Source organism: Stegastes partitus, unplaced genomic scaffold (assembly GCF_000690725.1).
Source record: "Stegastes partitus isolate 25-593 unplaced genomic scaffold, Stegastes_partitus-1.0.2 Scaffold154, whole genome shotgun sequence".
NCBI classification, from domain to species: domain Eukaryota; kingdom Metazoa; phylum Chordata; class Actinopteri; family Pomacentridae; genus Stegastes; species Stegastes partitus.
The window spans coordinates 513908-533493 of record NW_007577885.1 but is presented as its reverse complement, the minus strand read 5'-3'; the positions used below and the strand labels follow the sequence as shown (position 1 = coordinate 533493).

The 19586-nt window shown below is 40.4% G+C and overlaps 1 protein-coding gene across 1 annotated transcript; it reads left to right on the top strand.

The window, feature by feature from the left end:
- The first annotated feature begins 2377 nt into the window (after positions 1-2377).
- Positions 2378-19275, top strand: rfng (RFNG O-fucosylpeptide 3-beta-N-acetylglucosaminyltransferase). The gene is made up of 9 exons (XM_008279321.1): positions 2378-2710; positions 5509-6078; positions 10299-10347; positions 10941-11043; positions 11202-11355; positions 11837-11922; positions 13896-14061; positions 14329-14414; positions 15290-19275. Exons 2-9 carry the CDS (start codon positions 5575-5577, stop codon positions 15363-15365), a joined length of 1224 nt encoding a protein of 407 aa, XP_008277543.1. The 5' UTR covers positions 2378-2710; positions 5509-5574; the 3' UTR covers positions 15366-19275.
- Positions 19276-19586: the final 311 nt, after the last annotated feature.

The window sequence follows — 19586 nt, the reverse complement described above, 5'->3', positions numbered from 1 at the left end:
AGCCTTTCAGCCCATGTCGGCACAGGACTGGTTTCACTGTAGACAATGACACTCTCTTACCAGCTTCAGCATCATCTTCACAAGGTCTTACTTTTGTTCTGGGGTTGATACACACATTTCTCACCCAAACACTTCATCTCTGGGACACAGAATCTGTCTCCTTCCTGAGCAGTATGATAGCTGGACATTCCCATGGTGTTTGTACTTGTGTAAAATTGTTTGAACAGATGAACGTGGAACCTTCAGGAAAGCATATCCATTTTAAATAACATGTACAAGACAAAGTGTGCAAAAAGGGAAAGTAAATAACGAAATGAATGCATGTATAGTATAACTGCGCATTTATTGATGGTTAATAATGGCATGAGTATTACAGGATATACACAGAAAAGAAAAGTTTAAAATCAATACAGGTGTAGGACATAAACAATTGTGTGCATGTGTTAAATCAGTTGCGTCTCCCTGATTTGCAGCTTGGAGAAAAGCTGTCATCCGTCTGAATTAGAACCAAACACTGACACTGTTTACTGTGGATCATGTTCACAGAGTGAAGCAGCTGTAACACTGCCATGGACACAGTTCACCCAGATGGTCGGCAGAGGGCGCTCCTCAGCAGCGAACCAAGCTGGCAAACAACAGCCAGAGAAGAGAGCAGGGACAGAAATCTGCGTCAAATTTATAGCAGTTAGCCCGAACAATACCGGAAGTACAAGGTCTTAAGAATAAAAGACTGACTTGTTAATGAAGTTGAGCATTTCACCCTTAATCAATCCAAGTTTTCTGATATTTAGAATGTGATTGGTTTTATAATGTCAGAAGTTTTGCATAGGCCTAAACGTTTGCAATCATAGATATGTATGATAAAGGCCTTTATTGTACATATCTATGGCTGCAATTAGCATATAAAAGAAGGAAATGAACCAAAATTGTGTTCATTCAGTTTAATGTTATTTATACAGCACCAGATTATACCATAAGTCGTCCCAGGGCTCTTCACACAGTTAAAGCAACACCTCATAATATTAAATTGTAGATTAAATTCCCAATACGTTTAGTAAAAATGTGGATTGGCAGGATTACAATTTCAAAAATATATTTTCAGAGAGGCTAATAAACAATACATTATCATGGCAGGTTTGTCAATTCTCAAGCTTTTTATGATGCACTTGCTTTTCAGTCTCTGTCTGCCTGAACCAATTCCAACACTCCAAAAACATCACACACAGACCGATGGCCAAAACTGGTGGGCCTTTAGTTGACAGACAGGCACATACAAAATTCTCCATTGTGAGTTTTACCTCATTCTCTGTGCAATTGACTTCTATTGAGACATGAATCCACCATTAATACACATACTGTCAGATGACATTTTGAAAAAGTCTGCTGGGCAGCAAGATCCAAATAGAGTTGTGCACATTCACAGACGTGGAACAATAGCAGTTTCCTCAATTTTTAATTTTTTTTGTAATTAAAAATGATCCTGACATGGAAACAGGATCGATTAGGATCTAACAGGCACATAGAGTCAGCTTATCAGGTGCAGTTAAATCATTTGTTACATAGCAGTTGTCCTCAGGTTGAGTCTTGAGCTCCATCACAGCTGTCTGGATGTTTCATTTTACTGTTGGTTAAAGTCTGATCAGTTTAGAAAAGTCTGAAATATTTTTTCTGTCATGTTGAACGTTTTTATCACAGACGTGTCTATTTCACCATCACACAGCAGATTAATTACAAGACTGACTTTATTTCACATATGGATGTTTCCCATATAGAACATGAGCTGTCTAATCTTTAACGTAGCCACCAAAATATGGCAACAGGTAGCTTAGCAATACTGAAAACATTATTTAAGATATCAAAAGTAGCTGTAGTTATTTTAATGATTGTTTGTTAATTTTTAACATTAAATACACTGTTGGTCTGTTTAAAGGGTCAGTTCGCCCAAAATAATATGAAATCAATTGACCTAATTTACTGTGGATTGTTGATTAATTGCTATATAATTACTAACTTATTGGGTATAAGTTAGGAGTGTTCCTTGAGGGTTCCCTAAAGGTTATATTGTCAAACCTTCAAAAGATCTTCAGAAATTTTTTTAGGCAACATTCCCTAAGGTTTCCCTGAACATTTCTTGAAGGATCCTCGGAAAATGCTCTTCAAACATTTGTGAAATGTTTTAGAAATTACGGGGGATGCTTGGTAAAAGTTCTGTAAACATCAAGAATGTGCTAAGAAGCTTGACTAGGTGGCAGTCAGGTGTAGCCGATGCTCCCCAGACCTCCAGGAAAAAATGACGTCAATCATTGTTTTATTTTGAAAGTTGTGACCGGAGCAGCCGTGTTCCTGTTAAAGCGACCTTGACAGACTGTCCGGTATGAGTTGTTTGTTTGTAGAATATTCGGTGAAGGTTAACTAGCAGCAGTGGCCCTGCCGGTAGAAGGAACGTTGTTCTAACAGCAGTGTTCTGGAGAAGTCACCGGACAGAGCAGCTCCGATGAGAGCAGCCAGAACAGGAAGCAGCACAACTGAACCAGTTTAAAGTCGCGACGGAACAAAAAGGAAGACAACGAGCCGCGCAGTGGATCCTTTGAACGAACCCGAGGCTGGTTTCTCCCAACTGTGTTTCACTGAAGGCTTCTTTGTCGTTTCCCGACCGAGTTAAACGTCATTGTGGAACAGAGAAGCCAGATGTGTCCTCGGATATTTCGTGGTAAGTTGCTTCAAACCGAACTCCACTTAAAAACGTTCACAGCCGCTGGTCACAAACTGACTTTAAAGTGTTGCAGCTCGACAAGGTGAACGGACACCAAGGGATCGTCACGTGTGTTATTCCATTTAAATCGATTAAATAGCTCACCATTTAAATGAGTTAGAATTATGCTTTTTTGTCGTGGCTGCTCTCGCAATTCACACCAAAGTGCCTCGTAGCTGGAAGCAGTGAACGTAATGAAATGAGTCCCGCTGGTGCCCAAATAAACACTGGGCGATGAAACACAAGTGCCTTTGAATATTAATAGGCTGTATTATAGAAACGTGGGTTTTCAGTCGGACGTTGTGAGCTGTTGTGTTGCTGCTACACACCAAACAAACACAATGGCTGCTGGTAAAGTGTGATGGACGGAGACTGGCTGGATTTCTAGTCAGATCAGCTCGTTTCAACATCAACTGGTTTGATCAGTTCTATCAGTGGGAGGCTGGACGAGCTCAGTGCAGCAACACGTCCACACAACTGGCATGTTTTAATCAACTGATAGTGGATGAATGTGAGCCTGCACACATTCTACAGCCTTGATCTTTTCAGGTCATCAGTCAGTTATTCCTGCAAGCTGATTAAACTTCAACATTTTGCTCAAGGGCAACTAAAGTATGTCAGCAATCTGCTGGCTGACTGTGAATGTCTGTCCTGTGTTTTGGCAGTAGGAGACAGTGATTTAAGCCTGATCACATATGGCTGTATGGCATTACAACTAATCCATTCTGTGATCAAACACAGTCAGTGTGGCGCAGTCGTCATTTACCTGTATTTATGCTGCAACGCACATTCTGCTGTGAGAGCAGCTGCACATAGTGATCATTTTTCTTTAATAGTTCAGTTATATTTTTTTAAAACCCTGTTATTTAGTGTTTAAAATGTTCTCAATCAGTCAAAAATAGTCTAAATGTGACAAATTTCTTATATTGTCCGACCAACCCACCAAAACCTGAAGCTACTCCACTGATCAACAAAAGAAAATAGTGAAAACTGTTGAATTGTCACATTAGAAGAGCAGTAAATGCTCTGTAGGTACGTTAGAAGATGCACTCTAGTAATTATTTGAGAATCAAAATAGTTGCAGGTATATTTTCTGTTGGTTAGTTATTTGATAGTCCGTTTGATTCTTTTAGATATTTGTTGTTTGCCGTCTGAAAGACAAAACTGAAGCAGAGACTGAAACATTTTCCTATTGTCTTGGCAATTTGTTGTTGATGAAAAACCCCTGGATATGAAATGTGCTGAAAAGCAAATGCTGGGCAGCCTCGGTGTGGTTGGGCTCGTACTTGGTGTCCTGAAGGCAGCAGTGAATATTCTGAGCTCTGGCTGATAAAACTGCTGACTCACCAGATTCAGCCATGTAGGTACACTCAGCACAGCAGCAGGAGCAGAGCCTGAGTTCTGAGTTCTGCAGATGGGGCTCAGTGGGAACTCCAGTCCTCCATTTTGGAACTAAACAGGCCCCTTTGTGGGGACAGAAACTCATACTGGAAACAGATGTGTGTGTGTGTGTGTGGAGGGGGGTTGGTGTGGGTGTATTTTTGGGGGGCACATACAAGTGGGCTCCAGAAAGCTGCTAAGTTGGGCGTTAAAACGATTCTCAATCACAACGAAAAGTGCTTTGAGAGAAGCTGACACAGTGACTGTATAAAAGTAAATATGTTTAAAGAGTGAACTCAAACTAGTGGCGTGCTGTGGTGATGTAGAAAGTGCTCCATTTGGTGCTGTGCTACTGTGCTACTGCTAAAAACACTCACATCATACCTCCACGCCACAAATGTTCTCCTCATATTCTTTTACCTCCAACCTTCTTTACTGATGTGTTTGATTGGCCATTTAAGTATGCAGATGCTGTTGAAAATGTGGAAGTCGTTGCACCCATAACTAGAAATTTTGGCGAGTCTTGTCACAGTAAACGTGCAGAAGATCACCAGCCAACACTGCAGCTACCTACAGTTTGCAGGGTCCCATAGTTAGTTTCAGCTCATTCTTAAGCTGTCTGGCTCAACTTCACTGTTTTGTTTCATTCTTGTCGCTATTGTAGCGTTGCTCCCAGCTGCAGGACGCAAGAAAAAATCCCCAAGCCTCACTGTACACTACCTGCTCAGTACCAAAAGCACTCAGTTACAGTTAAGATGAGCATGTGAGCACAATGAACCATTGAGCAGCTAAAGAGCCTGATCTTTCCCACAAAAGTTGATGGAGACCAAAAACGGAGCTAAATGAGTTTAGTGAAAACAAACCCTTCTTCAAATACACGGTCATGTTGTTCCACTAGCAATGCTTTACAAGCAAGTGCACCATATCATTTAAAAGGTGTTGTGTTAATGTTGCCTACTCCTCTAACTATCAACATAGTTACAGGAGTAGGTTTTCTAAACTTTTATTTTGAAGTAAGATGTGCCGTTTCCAGTTCTTTACTCGAAGGGATCATTCGATTTGTTTGTGTCTATATTATTGGGGTCTGTAAAATGCCCTGAGAGTTCTTTTGTAGAAAAGTAGGTGCTATAAAAATAAAAAAAAATGGAACTGAATGCATTTAATGGGCTTTTATTGTAAAAAGGCGAATGAAGTATTAAATCCTTCCTTGTGTTTACAGTGAACCCCCAGTAACGCGACTCCTGCCTGATAGAAGAGCTCGTTCTAATCCTCGGAAAAGCCTGTCTTACACAAAATGTGCTGCCTGAGATGCTGAATGAAGTTAAGACTATGAACGCCCTCTAAACACACTTTTGAACCTTGGTCTTTCTGTGCAGGATTCCCTTTGATGGTGTGATGATGGGACAGCGTGGTGTTGGAAGTGACTGCAGCCCTGGAGGCTGATGAACTCGTGCCATTGGCCAGTCAGGATGCACATAGCGTCAGTGGGTGTCAGCAAGTTCTGCTTCCTTTTCTCCCTTGCATTCTGTGGTCTCATCCTTCTACTTATTCCGGCTCTCCAGCCACCAACGAGCCAGGTGACCCTGCCTCAGCCCCGACCCCAAGTTAGACCTGCCCAGGTGAGCTCGTCACACCGTGCTGGTGCAGGTTCTGTCTATGTGGGGAACACAGACTTGGCCACTAGACCCAGTAGGAGCTCACCATGGCAGGGGAGACCCATCTTGACTGGACTTAATAGAAACTATAACCACAACCCCAAGAGGGGGTTGGACTCCAGAAGAGGCCTTGAAAGAAGTGCTCTTCCTGTGGGAAAATTTGGTGGACTTCTAGGGTCGGACAAGTTGGAGCTGAAGGACATTTTTTTTGCAGTGAAGACTACCAGGAAATACCACAAGTCCAGATTAGAGCTGCTGATTCAAACCTGGGTGTCACAAGCTAAAGAACAGGTAAGAAGAGCTGCAGTTGTTCATGTTGTGCATGCTGCTGAACTGCTCTGTGTTCACTATGGGGACTGTCCTGAAATGAGATTACTGCTTTTATATAGCTTTTGCACAGACTAAGTCGAAAGCTTTAATGCTGAAATGGATCACATTTGTAATGATTGACTGGGATTCAAAACTGGTGGGATTCATTTGGGAGCGAATAATATTTTGACCCAGATCCAACAGAATTTAGTATTTTCACCTGTTGATAAGATGAAGAGACTTAGGTTTGAGTAATAAAAAATAGATGCCCTGAACACTAGTACTGCATGACACCACATAAAACATCCATCTCCCTTCACTATCTATACCTGCTTTATCTTCTAGAGGGTCATAGGGGTCACCAGTCCATCATAGGGCACAAAAAGACAGACAACCATGTATGCTTACACTCACACCAGTGATCCCTTCAACATCACTAACTGACCTACCGTGTATGTCTTGTAGAAGGAAACCAGAGTACCCACAGAAAACCCAAGTGAGAACATGCAAAGTCCACACAGAAAGGCCCCAGCCAAACAACATGTATTAACCCAGAACCTGCTTGTCTGTAGGTGATGTAGTGCTGACCCTTGTACCACTGTGCACCATGGTGCCACCACACTTGAAGTGTGAGGTGTGCCATGTGTTTATCCTACAACTGTTTAGTGTGTCAGACAGACTAGCTGTACATTAAGCCTCTGTTATGTTTTTGGACGAATAGTGGTCCTGAAATGTAGACATATCCTTCTCTAAATCACTTCACACAACTAGAGGTTCCGTTGCTCGCGCGTGTCAATCTGTTAATGTAATGGTGCAGCTCAGACTTGTGCCATGTTGAAACTGATACAGAAATGTTACTAGGTCCGACCAAAGATTGCTGGTGCGACTTTTATGGAAATGTGACCTGAGTGCTCATTCCGACATGCAGTCAACACGTTAAATTACCACTACATTAACGGAATGGTGTGCATGTCTGAAAGGGTCTTAAGACTAATATGACCCAAGTGATAAACCATCCATAACGACTTCCGTAATTGCGGTGAATCTGCTAAAGCTCTACTGTAGCAATAAATGTGTTGTGTCAGAGGACATAACATTCAGAAGACGATGTTAAAGACATAAGCAGTTCTCATATAAACGCATTTCTGTGGCATGTCGTGTTGACAGAGGGACACACACAACCACCAAATTTTGGATTTTTGTTTACACAGTTATGTTAGTTGTAATGGATTTGGTGTTGTCTACAGTCATTATGTGTCTCTTGTTAGGGTGGATTTTAGGGTGTTGCCTTATCACCACCAGATTTTCCTCGCAGATGCGGTTTATCCTCAGACATTTAGCGAAACCACAGGACATTTATAAGAAAATAAATCTGTCTTCCCTCCTCATTTGCTCTGTCTCAGAATCAAGCTGTTTATTGAGGTCATTGTGGAATTATTCCACAGTTCCAAATACTGTGCATTGCTGCCTACTGTAGATAAGGCCTAATACTATACCATCTAAGTGTATGTGTTTGTTCCATTTGGGCAACCATGACCAAGAACCTCTGGACAGAAAGTTCCACAGCAACCTGAAACTGGAAGACACATGCCAAAAGTCTCATTGAAGGAATCTCTGCCGCACCACGCACCATACACATCCATCACACACTACAGCACAGCCCAGACTCCCATCCAGTAGGGTGGAACGAATCTGTTCTTGACAGTTCATTTGGAACCTTTTCAACTGAATTCTACTTTTGAGCCAATATGGAGCATACCTTAACTCCAAACTGGTTCAGACATAGAATCCAGCAATTTCTACTAAATCAGCTGTTTTTTTCCCCATTCACCCAAGAGGGTTTGGATGTTGGCTTAGTTACAGAACTGGTCGACTGTCTGGACATTAGACGGCTGGTGGACTTCTAACATGCCAGACATTGTGAACTGCATTTTGGATCAGATTTCTCATACAGCTGCTGTCAGATCTGTTCGGAACTGTAGTGAGCTTGGTTTGATATTATTGGGGTAATATTTTACAGTTGATAGGATCCCACAGTGAGGCTGCTTTCTCCTGTTAGTCTACATTGTGGACTATATAGAATCACACTTGTCAGCGTACAAAACTGATCAGTTGTTCCGTGTTTACGCAATTTAGGCACCCATGTTGTAATGTGCCAATCAACCTGTACAGTGTGAGCGTAGTTGGACATTTTGGGCATGTAGATAAAAAAACGTTAACACATCGTGTGACTTTATGCAAAATGCAAGATCAGTTAAATCAAATAGTTTCTGTACTGTGTCTCTTTGACCCCTTCTGTTGGACTTTAATGTTCTGTTTCATTGCAGTAAATGGCTTTATACATAGCTGATTTCCGTGGCTGCTCTGGAGCAGTTGAGAAGCAACCTTTGCTGTTGCGACACATTGAAGTGTAGTTTTGCATTCAACAAGTCATTAATATTCAGCCAATGTGATGTCTGTTTTTAACAAACAGAGTCAAATGTTAATGAAAGAAGACTTGGCTTTACAGTAGCTTTAGCATCCCACAAAGTGTGAAGTAGCCAGCGCAGAAAGCATTGTAACCAGCTCTGTATTGAGCGCTATTAAAAGAAATTAGCAAGGCCAACTCCAGGACAAAGACCCTCAGTGTGGAGAGAAGAAGCTTTAACTGTAGAAACACTCTGCCCCACTTCAGCCACACATGCCACAGTCACAGACAAGGGACAAGTTCCAGTTGAGTTTGTGCTTTCAGTTTGAACAGCTTGGTTCATACTGGCTCTGACTCTAGGTCTGCTGTGAAAGAACTCCTTTGTGGGCCTGTTCTGCGTTAGCGAAGCAGATACTGAGAGGCATTATTGGCCTGCTGCCTCCTTTTTTTACTGGCCTCAGGTCAGTAAAGTTTGCCCCCTGTGTTTACGGCTGACTGTAAAATTAAAAGCTGCTCAGACTCATTTGTATTTATTGTAAATGTGTCAGTGCAGCTGCTACTTTACCAGTGGGCCGTATATTTGTTTGAAGTCCAAAGTCAGTTTCCACTAGCCCATTGACTGCCTGGCTCATTTGACGGTCTGTGAAGGTTACACGCTGCCTATAGCGCTTTGAAGAGGCCCAACATGCCTGTGTGTGTCTACGCTGTTCAGGGCTAACTATACAGAGAGGGTTGGACTTCAGTATCAACGTTCTGACTTAAATAGGAGTCTAGATGTGGGGAAAATGTAGTTTATCTGAGTATGCGAGGGTCCACATTTGTGTCATCTGCTCAAGTCCACAAGAGTCGGCACCGATCTCTCTGCAGACATTCACGTGCAGCCCAAAATTTGTGGGCCACTATAATACATAGACAGTTGTGTGCATACTTGGCAGCGGTGTGCATGCCTGGCATACATACTTGCTGATCGACTGTGCATTTGAGAACACTTACTCCATCAAATTAGAAAGTGGTAGAATTTAATCATGTGTCCCTGGTGTTTGTATCTGCAAAGCGTATAATCCAGGCTTAAGAACCATGATGATGTAATATAGCAGCAATGACAACTGTGAAAACCATTGAGCCCCAGATGTAAATCATATAGCATCGCTTCTTTAGCATTCAGACAGAAATGTTCAGATTTTGTCCTCTGTGGGGCTACATAAGGCAATTTGCTCCATTAACACTTGCAATGAAGCCATACTTATCTTAATAATAACACCTGCCTTTTTTCTGCAGTGACAAGTCAGAATGCGGTGAAATATGATTCATTTAGAAAAGATAAACAAAAGTTCAGCATCAAGATTGCAGCCTGCAAAATTTCTTGAAACCAAAAAGTGTCATGTGGTGTGCAAGATGGACAGACAGGGAAGAATAGAAAAACAGTGATCGCACATCAGTCAAAGCCAACATACAAAGCAGCTTAGAGCCAGTGTAGCAGATTAACTTGTTTGTAAAAACAGGCAGTTCTTGTGTGGTCGTTCAGTAAAATTTTAATTGAGTCCATAATTCGTTACAAGTAGTTTCTTCGGTTTAGTCAATGAGAGATGATTTGAAATGTGTTCTTTCTCTGCTTTTCTGTTCCTTCAGCTGTATCTGACACTGAATGTTTGTCATTTTTGTTGTCTTTGCTCTTCCTCTTGTAATTTAACATCCTAATCAATGAGAGAAAACAAAGGAGCGCTTGGTTTTCTTGTAGAGGAGCATCTGTGTGCTTGCACAACACTCTAAGACAGTGTGCCCTTGTCTGTTTCAGACGTACATATTCACTGATGGTGAGGATAAGGAGCTGCAGATGAGGACAGGTAAGAAGCTGGACTGTTCAGTTGGTTGTTAATCTGTCTGTTTTCTTTTCCATATTTCACAAGTTTCACAATTAGACTTTTTCAGTTCTTTTGGCTGTTCTCCATGTTCAGCCATGATGCAGACATGCAGGTAGACACACTCCACTGGTCCAAAACTGAAGAAGTACTGCTGTTCACAGGTCATTTTATGAGTGTGTTCATGCAGTTTGTCCAATTGGAAATCGCAGGCGTACTCAATTTAGTTTTGGTGATCCAGTGATCACAGCGTTTTTAACTTGTGTCACCAATCACAGGTGTGTTCACTGTTGTTGTACTGAGCATCTACTTTGGAGCCTGTATTGTCAGTATAGTCTTTTTGAAGTATTTGTTTTTGGTTGTTCATAACATGAAATTCTCTACTGTTCAGCTTAGAAATAATGCAGCCATCAACAGGTGATTTGGTTTTACCAAACTGGACATTTAGGTGATAATGGGTGTACTCACTTCTGTTGTCTACTGTATAAAACATACTGTTGAAGCTGCAGTAAGTTGCTGTACTCAGCACCAGTCAGCCCCTGACTGAACTGTGCTGTCCTGTACTGTCTGTTTCCCAGGAACTAACATCATCAACACAAACTGCTCAGCAGCTCACACTCGACAAGCTCTGTGCTGCAAGATGTCTGTGGAGTATGATAAATTCATCGAGTCTCAGAAGAAGTGAGTGAAATGTGATTTGTGCATTATTTAAAATAGTATACTACAGCAGTCCACAGTAAATAAATAATGAACTCCTCTCACTGTTGTTGGATGACATTTATTCAAGCTGAAAGCTCAGTTAACACCTACACTACATTTTGTGTGTTTGTTTGTTGTAGGTGGTTCTGCCATGTGGATGATGACAACTATGTGATCCTGGCCAGCATGCTGCGGTTGCTCTCCTCCTACCACCACAGCCAGGACGTCTACCTGGGCCGGCCCAGTCTGGATCACCCTATTGAGGCTGCAGAGAGGGTCAAGAGTGACGGATCGGTCAGTCAGCTTATGCCTTCATTAGGAGTTTGCTCCCCTCACCGACAAATATAGCAGCAAGCAATACTGTAACTACTTTACCCGCTGAAGATGAGTTCAGTTGTCTCTCTAAATCAGAAGTTTCCAGACAGAGGAACTTGTACCTTGGAGGTACACATCGAGGGGTATTATGCAACCAGACTGTTTGGTAGTTTTATATAATCAGTACTGGTAAATGATGGCCATTTTAAAATGAGTAGAAATGAACCTATTTGGAACATGATGAAGTTGATGAAGAGTTCAGTTTGGCTGTGGGGTATTTCTGAGGAAAAGATTCGGAAACGCTGATCTAAAGCCATGTTTTACAATGTCCAGTCAAACAAGTGGGTGAGATAATGAACATAATAAAGCACTATAATGAATGACATGGTGATGTTTTTCTCTCAGGCTTCCACCCCCTCACCAAACTTCCAACTGATGTGTTGTTTTCATCTTGATTCAGGTGTCTGTCAAGTTCTGGTTCGCCACAGGTGGAGCAGGTTTCTGTATCAGTCGAGGTCTGGCCCTGAAAATGAGCCCATGGGCCAGGTAGGTCAATAACGCTGCTGCTCATGGAACATTCACAGTTACTTCACATTGAAATTCACCAACCATTCTCTGTACAAAAACCAACATATGGAAGATAATTAGCTGATGAGAAGTTTAATAATGTCTTTAGATAAACCTAAAAAAATGCATCTAGATTTGTAGTAGTCATATACACCAAGTTTTTAATGCCTAGGTGAAGACAAAAATAAAAACAGTGATCCATATTTCATGAAAACAAGAATCTCTAGATCCTGATGCTTGACACAGGTTGTTTAAAAGCAAAAGTATCTTAAAAGTAATTTGAGGTACAGGGAAAATGGGTTCTCTTTGCCTCCTGTTGAATTTACTATTTATTTTTTTATGTAAATGCACTGACATCTCACCAAACACATTTAACCATTAAGCTGTTCTAAAATGATTATCCTACCTGTCCTGCCAGAGCCAAAAGTCCTGCCAAATGTATGTTGTGCTTGCTTTTTTTTTCCAGCCTCTGCTATAGTGATCAGTAGTTGGTAAAAAAAAAAAAGTTTCACATTTAATTTCTCTTTAATTCTCTCTCTCAGTCAGACATTAATATACTAGTGCATCTCAAAATATTAGGATATTATGAAAACATTTAACATTTTTCACCAATTATTTAAGAAAGTGAAAGTTAAATATATTCTAGTTTCATTACATGTGAAATGTCCCCAGCCTTTGTTTGTTTTCGTTTTGATGATTATGTCTTATAGCTCATGGAAAACAGAAATTCAGTATCTCAAAGTATTTCAATATTTCATTTCAAGTTTGAGTAAATTACTATTCAAAAAGTATAAATACAGTGTATCTCTTAGTCTAGTCCAGTACTAAAGCAACCACAATCATGAAGACTGCTGACTTGAAAGTTGTCTAGAAGATGATCACTGATCTCCTCCACAAGGAGCCACAGAAGGTCACTGATGAAAAGGCTGACTGTTGCCAAAGTGCTGTATTGGAGCACAGTAATGGAAAGTTGACTGGACGTTAAAAAAAAAATGTGGTGGGAAAAAGTGCACAAGCAACAGTGATGACTGCAGCCTTAAGAGAACTGTCAAGAAAAGTTGATTCAAGAACATTACAGAGCTTAGCAAGGCGTGGACTGAGGCTGGTATCAGTGCTTCAGGAGCCACCAAGCACTGACAGCTTCAGGAAATTAACTACAACTGTTATATTCTTAATATCAAGTCGCTCCTGAACCAGAGACAAAGCTAGAAGAGCTTACCTGGGCGAAGGAGAAGAAGAACTGGATTATTGCTCAGTAGTCCAAAGTTCTCTTTTCAGATGAAAGTAAATTTTGCTCAGAGTTTAGAGTAAGAGTGGAAAGGCACAGAATCCAAGTCCAGTGTGAAGTTTCTTCAGTCTGTGATGGTTTGTGGTGTCATGTCATCTGCTGATGTTGGTCCACTGTGTTTTATCAAGTCTTAAGTCAACTCAGTGTCTGCCAGGACACTTTTAGAGCATTTCATACTTCCATCTGCTGACAAGCTTTATGGAGATGCCGATTTCCTTTTAATTAACGCCTGACCACAGATGAGCTGTTAAAGCATTTTTTATAAGCTATAAGCCATAATCCTCAAAATTTATAACAACAATGCCTGAACATATTTCACTTTAAGTGTAAGAAATATAGAATACATGAAAGTTTATGTGTTTTTTTAATTAAATTCTGGAGAAAAATGTGTTTTTGTTTTTTGAGATGCACTACTATCTATACTTGTGTGTCCTAACTTTTTTTTGCCTTTTCTAATAGGACATTCGCACCTACTTTACCTACTGTGAGGAGTCTTGTCTTTTCATTTGTTATAAAAATACAAATTACAAAAATATTTTTGTCACTGTTAATGTGAACTCAACACTATGCCATTATCTCCATATTAAAATTATGAAATCCACCCCCCACCCCAGTTGGACAACACTTCATAGCAACGCCGTTGGGGTCTGTCTTGTCGTTTCAGTTTGGGGAATTTCATCAGCACAGCAGAGAAGATCCGACTCCCAGATGACTGCACCGTCGGCTACATCATCGAAGCACTGCTGGAGGTCACTTTAACGCACACACACCTTTTCCACTCTCACCTGGAGAACCTGCAGAAGCTGCCCACTGACACTGTGCTGGAGCAGGTGAGCAACTGTGTTTGTGGTGGCTTTCTTTCATCTAAACTATGGAAAGAACTTTGAGCAACCTTGGGAAAAAAAGACTTTCATAGAATAGAATAGAATAGAACTTTATTGATCCCTTTATTGAAACCTCAGGGAAATTGCTGCATTATCAGATGACAGATTTTTCCATTGGAAGCAGTTGTAATGTTGGTTTCTCATCATTTCCATTGAAAGAAATTCATGACATTAATTAAATGTTTGTTGTATGTTGTGATTGCTTTGCTACAGGTGACTCTCAGTTACGGAGGTTTTGAGAACAGAAGGAATGTAGTCAGTATTGTTGGAGGCTTTTCACTGGCTGAGGACCCCACAAGGTAAACACAAACAACTTAAGAGGGCCCTTCTGCTGCCCTACACACTCATATGGCTTGGTTCTTAGCTTATTTTATTAGTGAATTAGTATTCTACGGATTATTTATGATGCTCTAATGTTGCTTATGTTGCAAAAATCATATTGCAGAACTTTAGCATCCTGCATCTGACTGTAGTTGAATAAGTTTGGCTCAGTGCAGAAGTTATCTGTATGGTCAGCATGTGTTGCAGTCATACGTAAAAGCTGAACCTGTAATTCTAAACCAAGAGCATTAATCTGCTGCGGTAACAGCCTCCACTTTCTCTGGAAAGTCTTTCCACCAGAATTTGGAACCTTGTTGTGGTAATTGCTCCATTTTAGACAAAAGAGCATCAGTGTGGTCAGTCACTGATTATGGCTGGCTTACAGTTGGTGTTCCAGTTCATCTTAAATGGGTGGGGTTGGTTTTAAGATTTGTGCAGGCCACTCAAGTTCCTCCACAAAAAAAAGAAAAAAATGGAAAAACTGCTGCACCATAGTAGAGCAGGGCATTAGGCTTCACTTTGTTTGAACGAAGAGGCCAAACAGGAGCAAGAGACAAACCAAGAGTACTCAGAAGGACATGTTAATTTGCTTTGGCCATATAGTACGCTTCAAGTGTGCACTGTGTAGCACTATTATTTATGAAAAAGTACATTTAAGCCAGGGCATAACAGAATTGGTAACAAAGTCCTGTGTCAGACATCCTTAAATTATATAATTCAGTTTGATGGCCTGTGTGATTATTGCTGAAGTAAACACTGCTCCTGTTTTTGACGGACTCTAAAACAGTGTAAGCAACATGATAACTCAAAGTTTGTTACTCTTTTACTGACTCTCTCTTTTCCCATCCTGCAGGTTTAAGACAATCCACTGTCACCTGTATCCAGATACGAAGTGGTGTCCAAGGCTCAAACCTCAACGCAAAAACTGAATGCCACTGTGATTATATTCTGCAGCACTGATGCCTGCCACATCATTTATCCCACTGTCTCACTCTGCCATGTTTAAGCTTGGCTGGAAATCATTCAAAAATATTTGATTGCACAGAACTAGTGTTAGTAGTGTCTTCAGTACCTTTCAGAGACAGAACTCCTTAATGGGTGGCAGTAATCAAAGGTGAGGGTGCCAGTGTGTAAAGCCACTCCTGGTTGTTTCTTACTGTCAATTATCATTTCAGAGACGACATAGCTTTCTAGTCATGTCCATCTCAAGTAAAACAAAACTACATTCCTGCAATATTGTTTAGACTGTAATCGCAATCAGCTGAATGGGTAACAAGAGGTGACACACCTTCTGAAGTTGAGCTGGTGTTACTCCAAGGCAGCCAAGTGGGGTTTAGGAAGAGGTGTTAATGTTCCTCCCCCTTATATCGTCATCAGCAGCATAAAGCTTGATTTAACCTCCTGCGTTGAATCTATGCAGAGCCAGCGCTGTTGTGACCACTGATACCTGGTTCCTGGTGTGTCTGTGTCATGCAGTTACACCGCCAAAACACTAGTTAGCAGTTGGGTTTATGTGCCACTGTATTGAGTTTCTTGTGTACTTCATCATGTTGGAGTAGGACCTAATTAATACTGAACTGTTTTTGTTTTTGTTTTTTTTACCAAAATTACTGCAATGCAAAAGAGAGAGAGGATGTTGGAACAGATGAAGTCTATACTCACATTGGTAGAGCTATGACAATGGCATATGGCTACATATACTACAATACATCCTCTCGTGTTTGCATTATGAGAAAGACAGATGAATAACCTTAAACCTTGATATATAATAATTCACCTGCATGCAGTTACTATGAACAGGGAAATTGGTCACAGAGACCAAAACCACTTTGTGGACTAGTCTGTAAACATGTTTATTGCTCATGTGAAGTTGACCATTTTAACACGGGGGTCTGTGGGGACTGACTCTCTTTTGGAAGTCTCAAGTGGCCTTTCAAGAAACTGCAGTGTTTATCACTTCAGCATTGGCTTCATTTTTCAGCTTCAGAGGTTGCTGCTTGGTCTACCGTACCTACAGGGTAAATTTAATGCTAAAGCATAAATGAAATGTAATAGTGCTAGCATAACCAGAACACGGTCAGAAAGCAACTCTGTATCCCAGTACCTAAATGGATTGAAGCTGCAGAATATAGTCTCCGTAGAGCTTAACTTCCAAATTCCAGTAAACTGAATAAGTGGTGCAACAACAGAATCTGAGGCTCACTCTTATCTCAAGGCTCCCTTGGCTCCGTTAACTCCTTGCCTTATTAAGGAAATATGAAGTGGTTTGGGATTTTTATTGGCTCCAACGGCTGTGGTTTTACTGAACCCATCTACCTGTTCAGCTAAACCATGGGCTAGTCTGAGTCACTGACCAAAGCTATAGAAGTACAAATCAATCAGGAAAATTGAAACTATCCTGTTGCTATGAATGACTCAAAGAAATTGTTGAATTTAGATCTCCTCTTTTGGCATTTAGATTTGCCAGGAGGCTATCTTATGTTCGGAACGTGATGTTCTTTGACTTAACCGATGAGATGATGTCTGCCTGTAAACGAGTGATGAAGTAATTCAGGCCAACACTACAGTATTTGAAGGACCTCACAGTATTATCATTTCTTTCAGCTGTATTCTCCGTTTATGAGGGTGTGGAGGTTTTTGTGTTTAATGAAGGCCTTAAAGTCACTTTGTTCCCAACAAACCACTGAATCCATTTTCATCTTCCTTGTGATTTAAAATTCAACTTAAAATTGAATGAAAAGTTAGTTGCTGTACTTTAATAGCAATGTCATGGTCAGTTTAAAACATGAGCTGAGCTGATGTTTAATAGGCAGAAATCAGACTTTTTGCAGGAATGACAGGAAACCTCTGTGCTTGGCCTGTATGCTGCGTGGGCTCACATTTATTTCAGTCTGTTGTAACTAAACACCTTCTCCTTGTATTGGCCTATCTCTTAACAGGCCCGTGTTTATGGTTTTGCACTACTTTGATTCTGTCACTTCCTGTAGGTTACTGACTGTAGCTGTATGTTACAGTGTCGGTGTAAATATAAGTGAATGCTTTTTTTATATATATATATATATTGTGTTTACTTTGTGTATTTCTTCTTTGCATAGGTTGTAGTTTTCGCTCTGCGTATACTTCTTTCAGGCAGAGCTACTTTGGTGGCAGAGTCAGACTTTTGTGAGTGGGGCCAAAGATATCTCAACATGACTGGCATGAAATCTGATACAAATATTGATCACCAGAGAACAAATCATATATGTGTATAAGTTAGAATGAAAACTACTTGTCCAAATAATTTCCATTGAAATTGGCAGTGGGTATTTGTGCATGATTTTTGAGCTTGTGCCAGTGTTGCCAGTAACTCACAATTCATTTTGCATCAACTTCAGAAAACATGTTACATTTGTAGCTCTGTTTAGAGCTAATTATTAATGTTCTGTTGCTTGGTCCTTTCAGCACATTTATGCTGTTGGACCTCTCTGAGCCAACCAGCAGGTAGGCCTTTAGCCTTATTTTAACTGACCACATTAGTGAGGCTCTAGGAATGTGAATAGATCCCAAATAATCACATGGATTATGATTTAAATTGCTTAAGAACAATTGGATGCATCGCCAGGAAATTTGGTCCAGACATTCATGTTCTTGACAGGATGAATTCTAAAATCTTTGGTGACCCTTTGAATTTTCCTCTAGCACCATCATCAGGTCAGAAATAGAATTTGTCCAATACTCTGTTCTATGACCAGATACCTGCAAAACCAATGACTTTCACAGCAGCTCTAGCTGGAATTGATGTTTAGTTCTAATCAAGCACCGCTACATCAGTATCGACCTCAAAGCAGATATTTACTTGCTGAAGAATTGTTACTCGCCACAGTGATGCTGTAGTTTTCTAAGTATGCAAGTTGGTCTGCTGACCCTCTAAATTATGAGCTCATGATAAAATGGGAAATAAAGTCCTTGAAAACAACATTTTCTTAAACCTTAAGATCATGGTTCTTTTCTCAAAGGGGAGAATGATAAACTGCTTGTTGGTCTCCACCCACTCAGCTCATTCAGATTAACACCATTTTTTTTTTTTTTTGCTTGTAAAAGTATGTGTGTAAAGCACCAGTCTGCCTTTATGCACAGCAGACAAGATTCAAATCCCACCCCATGTGTCCCACTGCAGGTCAGAGGGTAAAACTGAGTGATATGTGTTTTTGTGAACCCTGTCACTGATGTATTGTTCTATTGTTTCATTAAGAATAAAACCTTTCTGCATTCTCAAGTGTTTCAGAATTCCTCCCATACTGAGTCACACCACATAACCACGGCTATGCTTTGACAATGTTGTTGTCATTACAGACTGAATGACATTATGCATTACTGGGATAAAATGCCTGCTGTACACATTCCTCTAGAAACTTTCTGTCTGTAATCACTTAAATGTTAGCTGATGAGGATAACCATGATTTAATCTCAACTGCAATATCATAATTGTTCATCTGTGTATGAAGAAATGACAACACATATGAAACTTGTGTGCATCACATTCCTTTAAGTTAAGAACTGCTCACTTTAGCTGATTGTACTCACAATGTGAAGTTTGTGCTTCAGAAAGCTTGACAGCAGACATCAGTATCTCACAGGTGTAAATCTGCATACTTGGATTCAAAAGCACTTATAGAGTCATAAGAGCCGACATTAAATTTATCATTGGTATTTGCTGATTGGTGAATTATATGCATACATTTCAATAAGACGCAAGTCCGCCCACTTGAGTTTACGTGTTTCATTGTACACACGTGCTGATGCAACTGTGTTTGTTTGTGGCATTTTACTAGGATTATGCAATAAAATGCTGAAATGTCACACTAATGCTTTACTTTATCGGTGCAAAGTCCTTAAAAACACTAATGCTTTACTTTATCGGTGCAAAGTCCTTAAAAAACTTAATCAGCTGACAAAAAGGTTGACACAGCTGTAGTCTTAGGCAGTGGAGGGAGAATAATTACTTAAATATAAAGGTATTGAAAAGCATTAGCATCAAAGTGCCCTCAAAAGTCCTTTCTTTTTCACAGGCTCAAAAGTAATGAAACAGTAGACTAACAAGCAGTTTCATAGCCATGTCTGGCCTATTTCCTTCTATTTCATGTCAAATTAAGGAGAATAAAGATTTAGGG

Bases quoted from the DNA above. Each gene is read 5' to 3' on its own strand.
- rfng (XM_008279321.1), top strand. From the start codon at position 5,575: ATGAACTCGTGCCATTGGCCAGTCAGGATGCACATAGCGTCAGTGGGT. The intron at 11,044-11,201 runs GTGAGTGAAATG...TGTTTGTTGTAG, and splicing joins TTCATCGAGTCTCAGAAGAA to GTGGTTCTGCCATGTGGATG. The intron at 11,356-11,836 runs GTCAGTCAGCTT...ATCTTGATTCAG, and splicing joins GGGTCAAGAGTGACGGATCG to GTGTCTGTCAAGTTCTGGTT.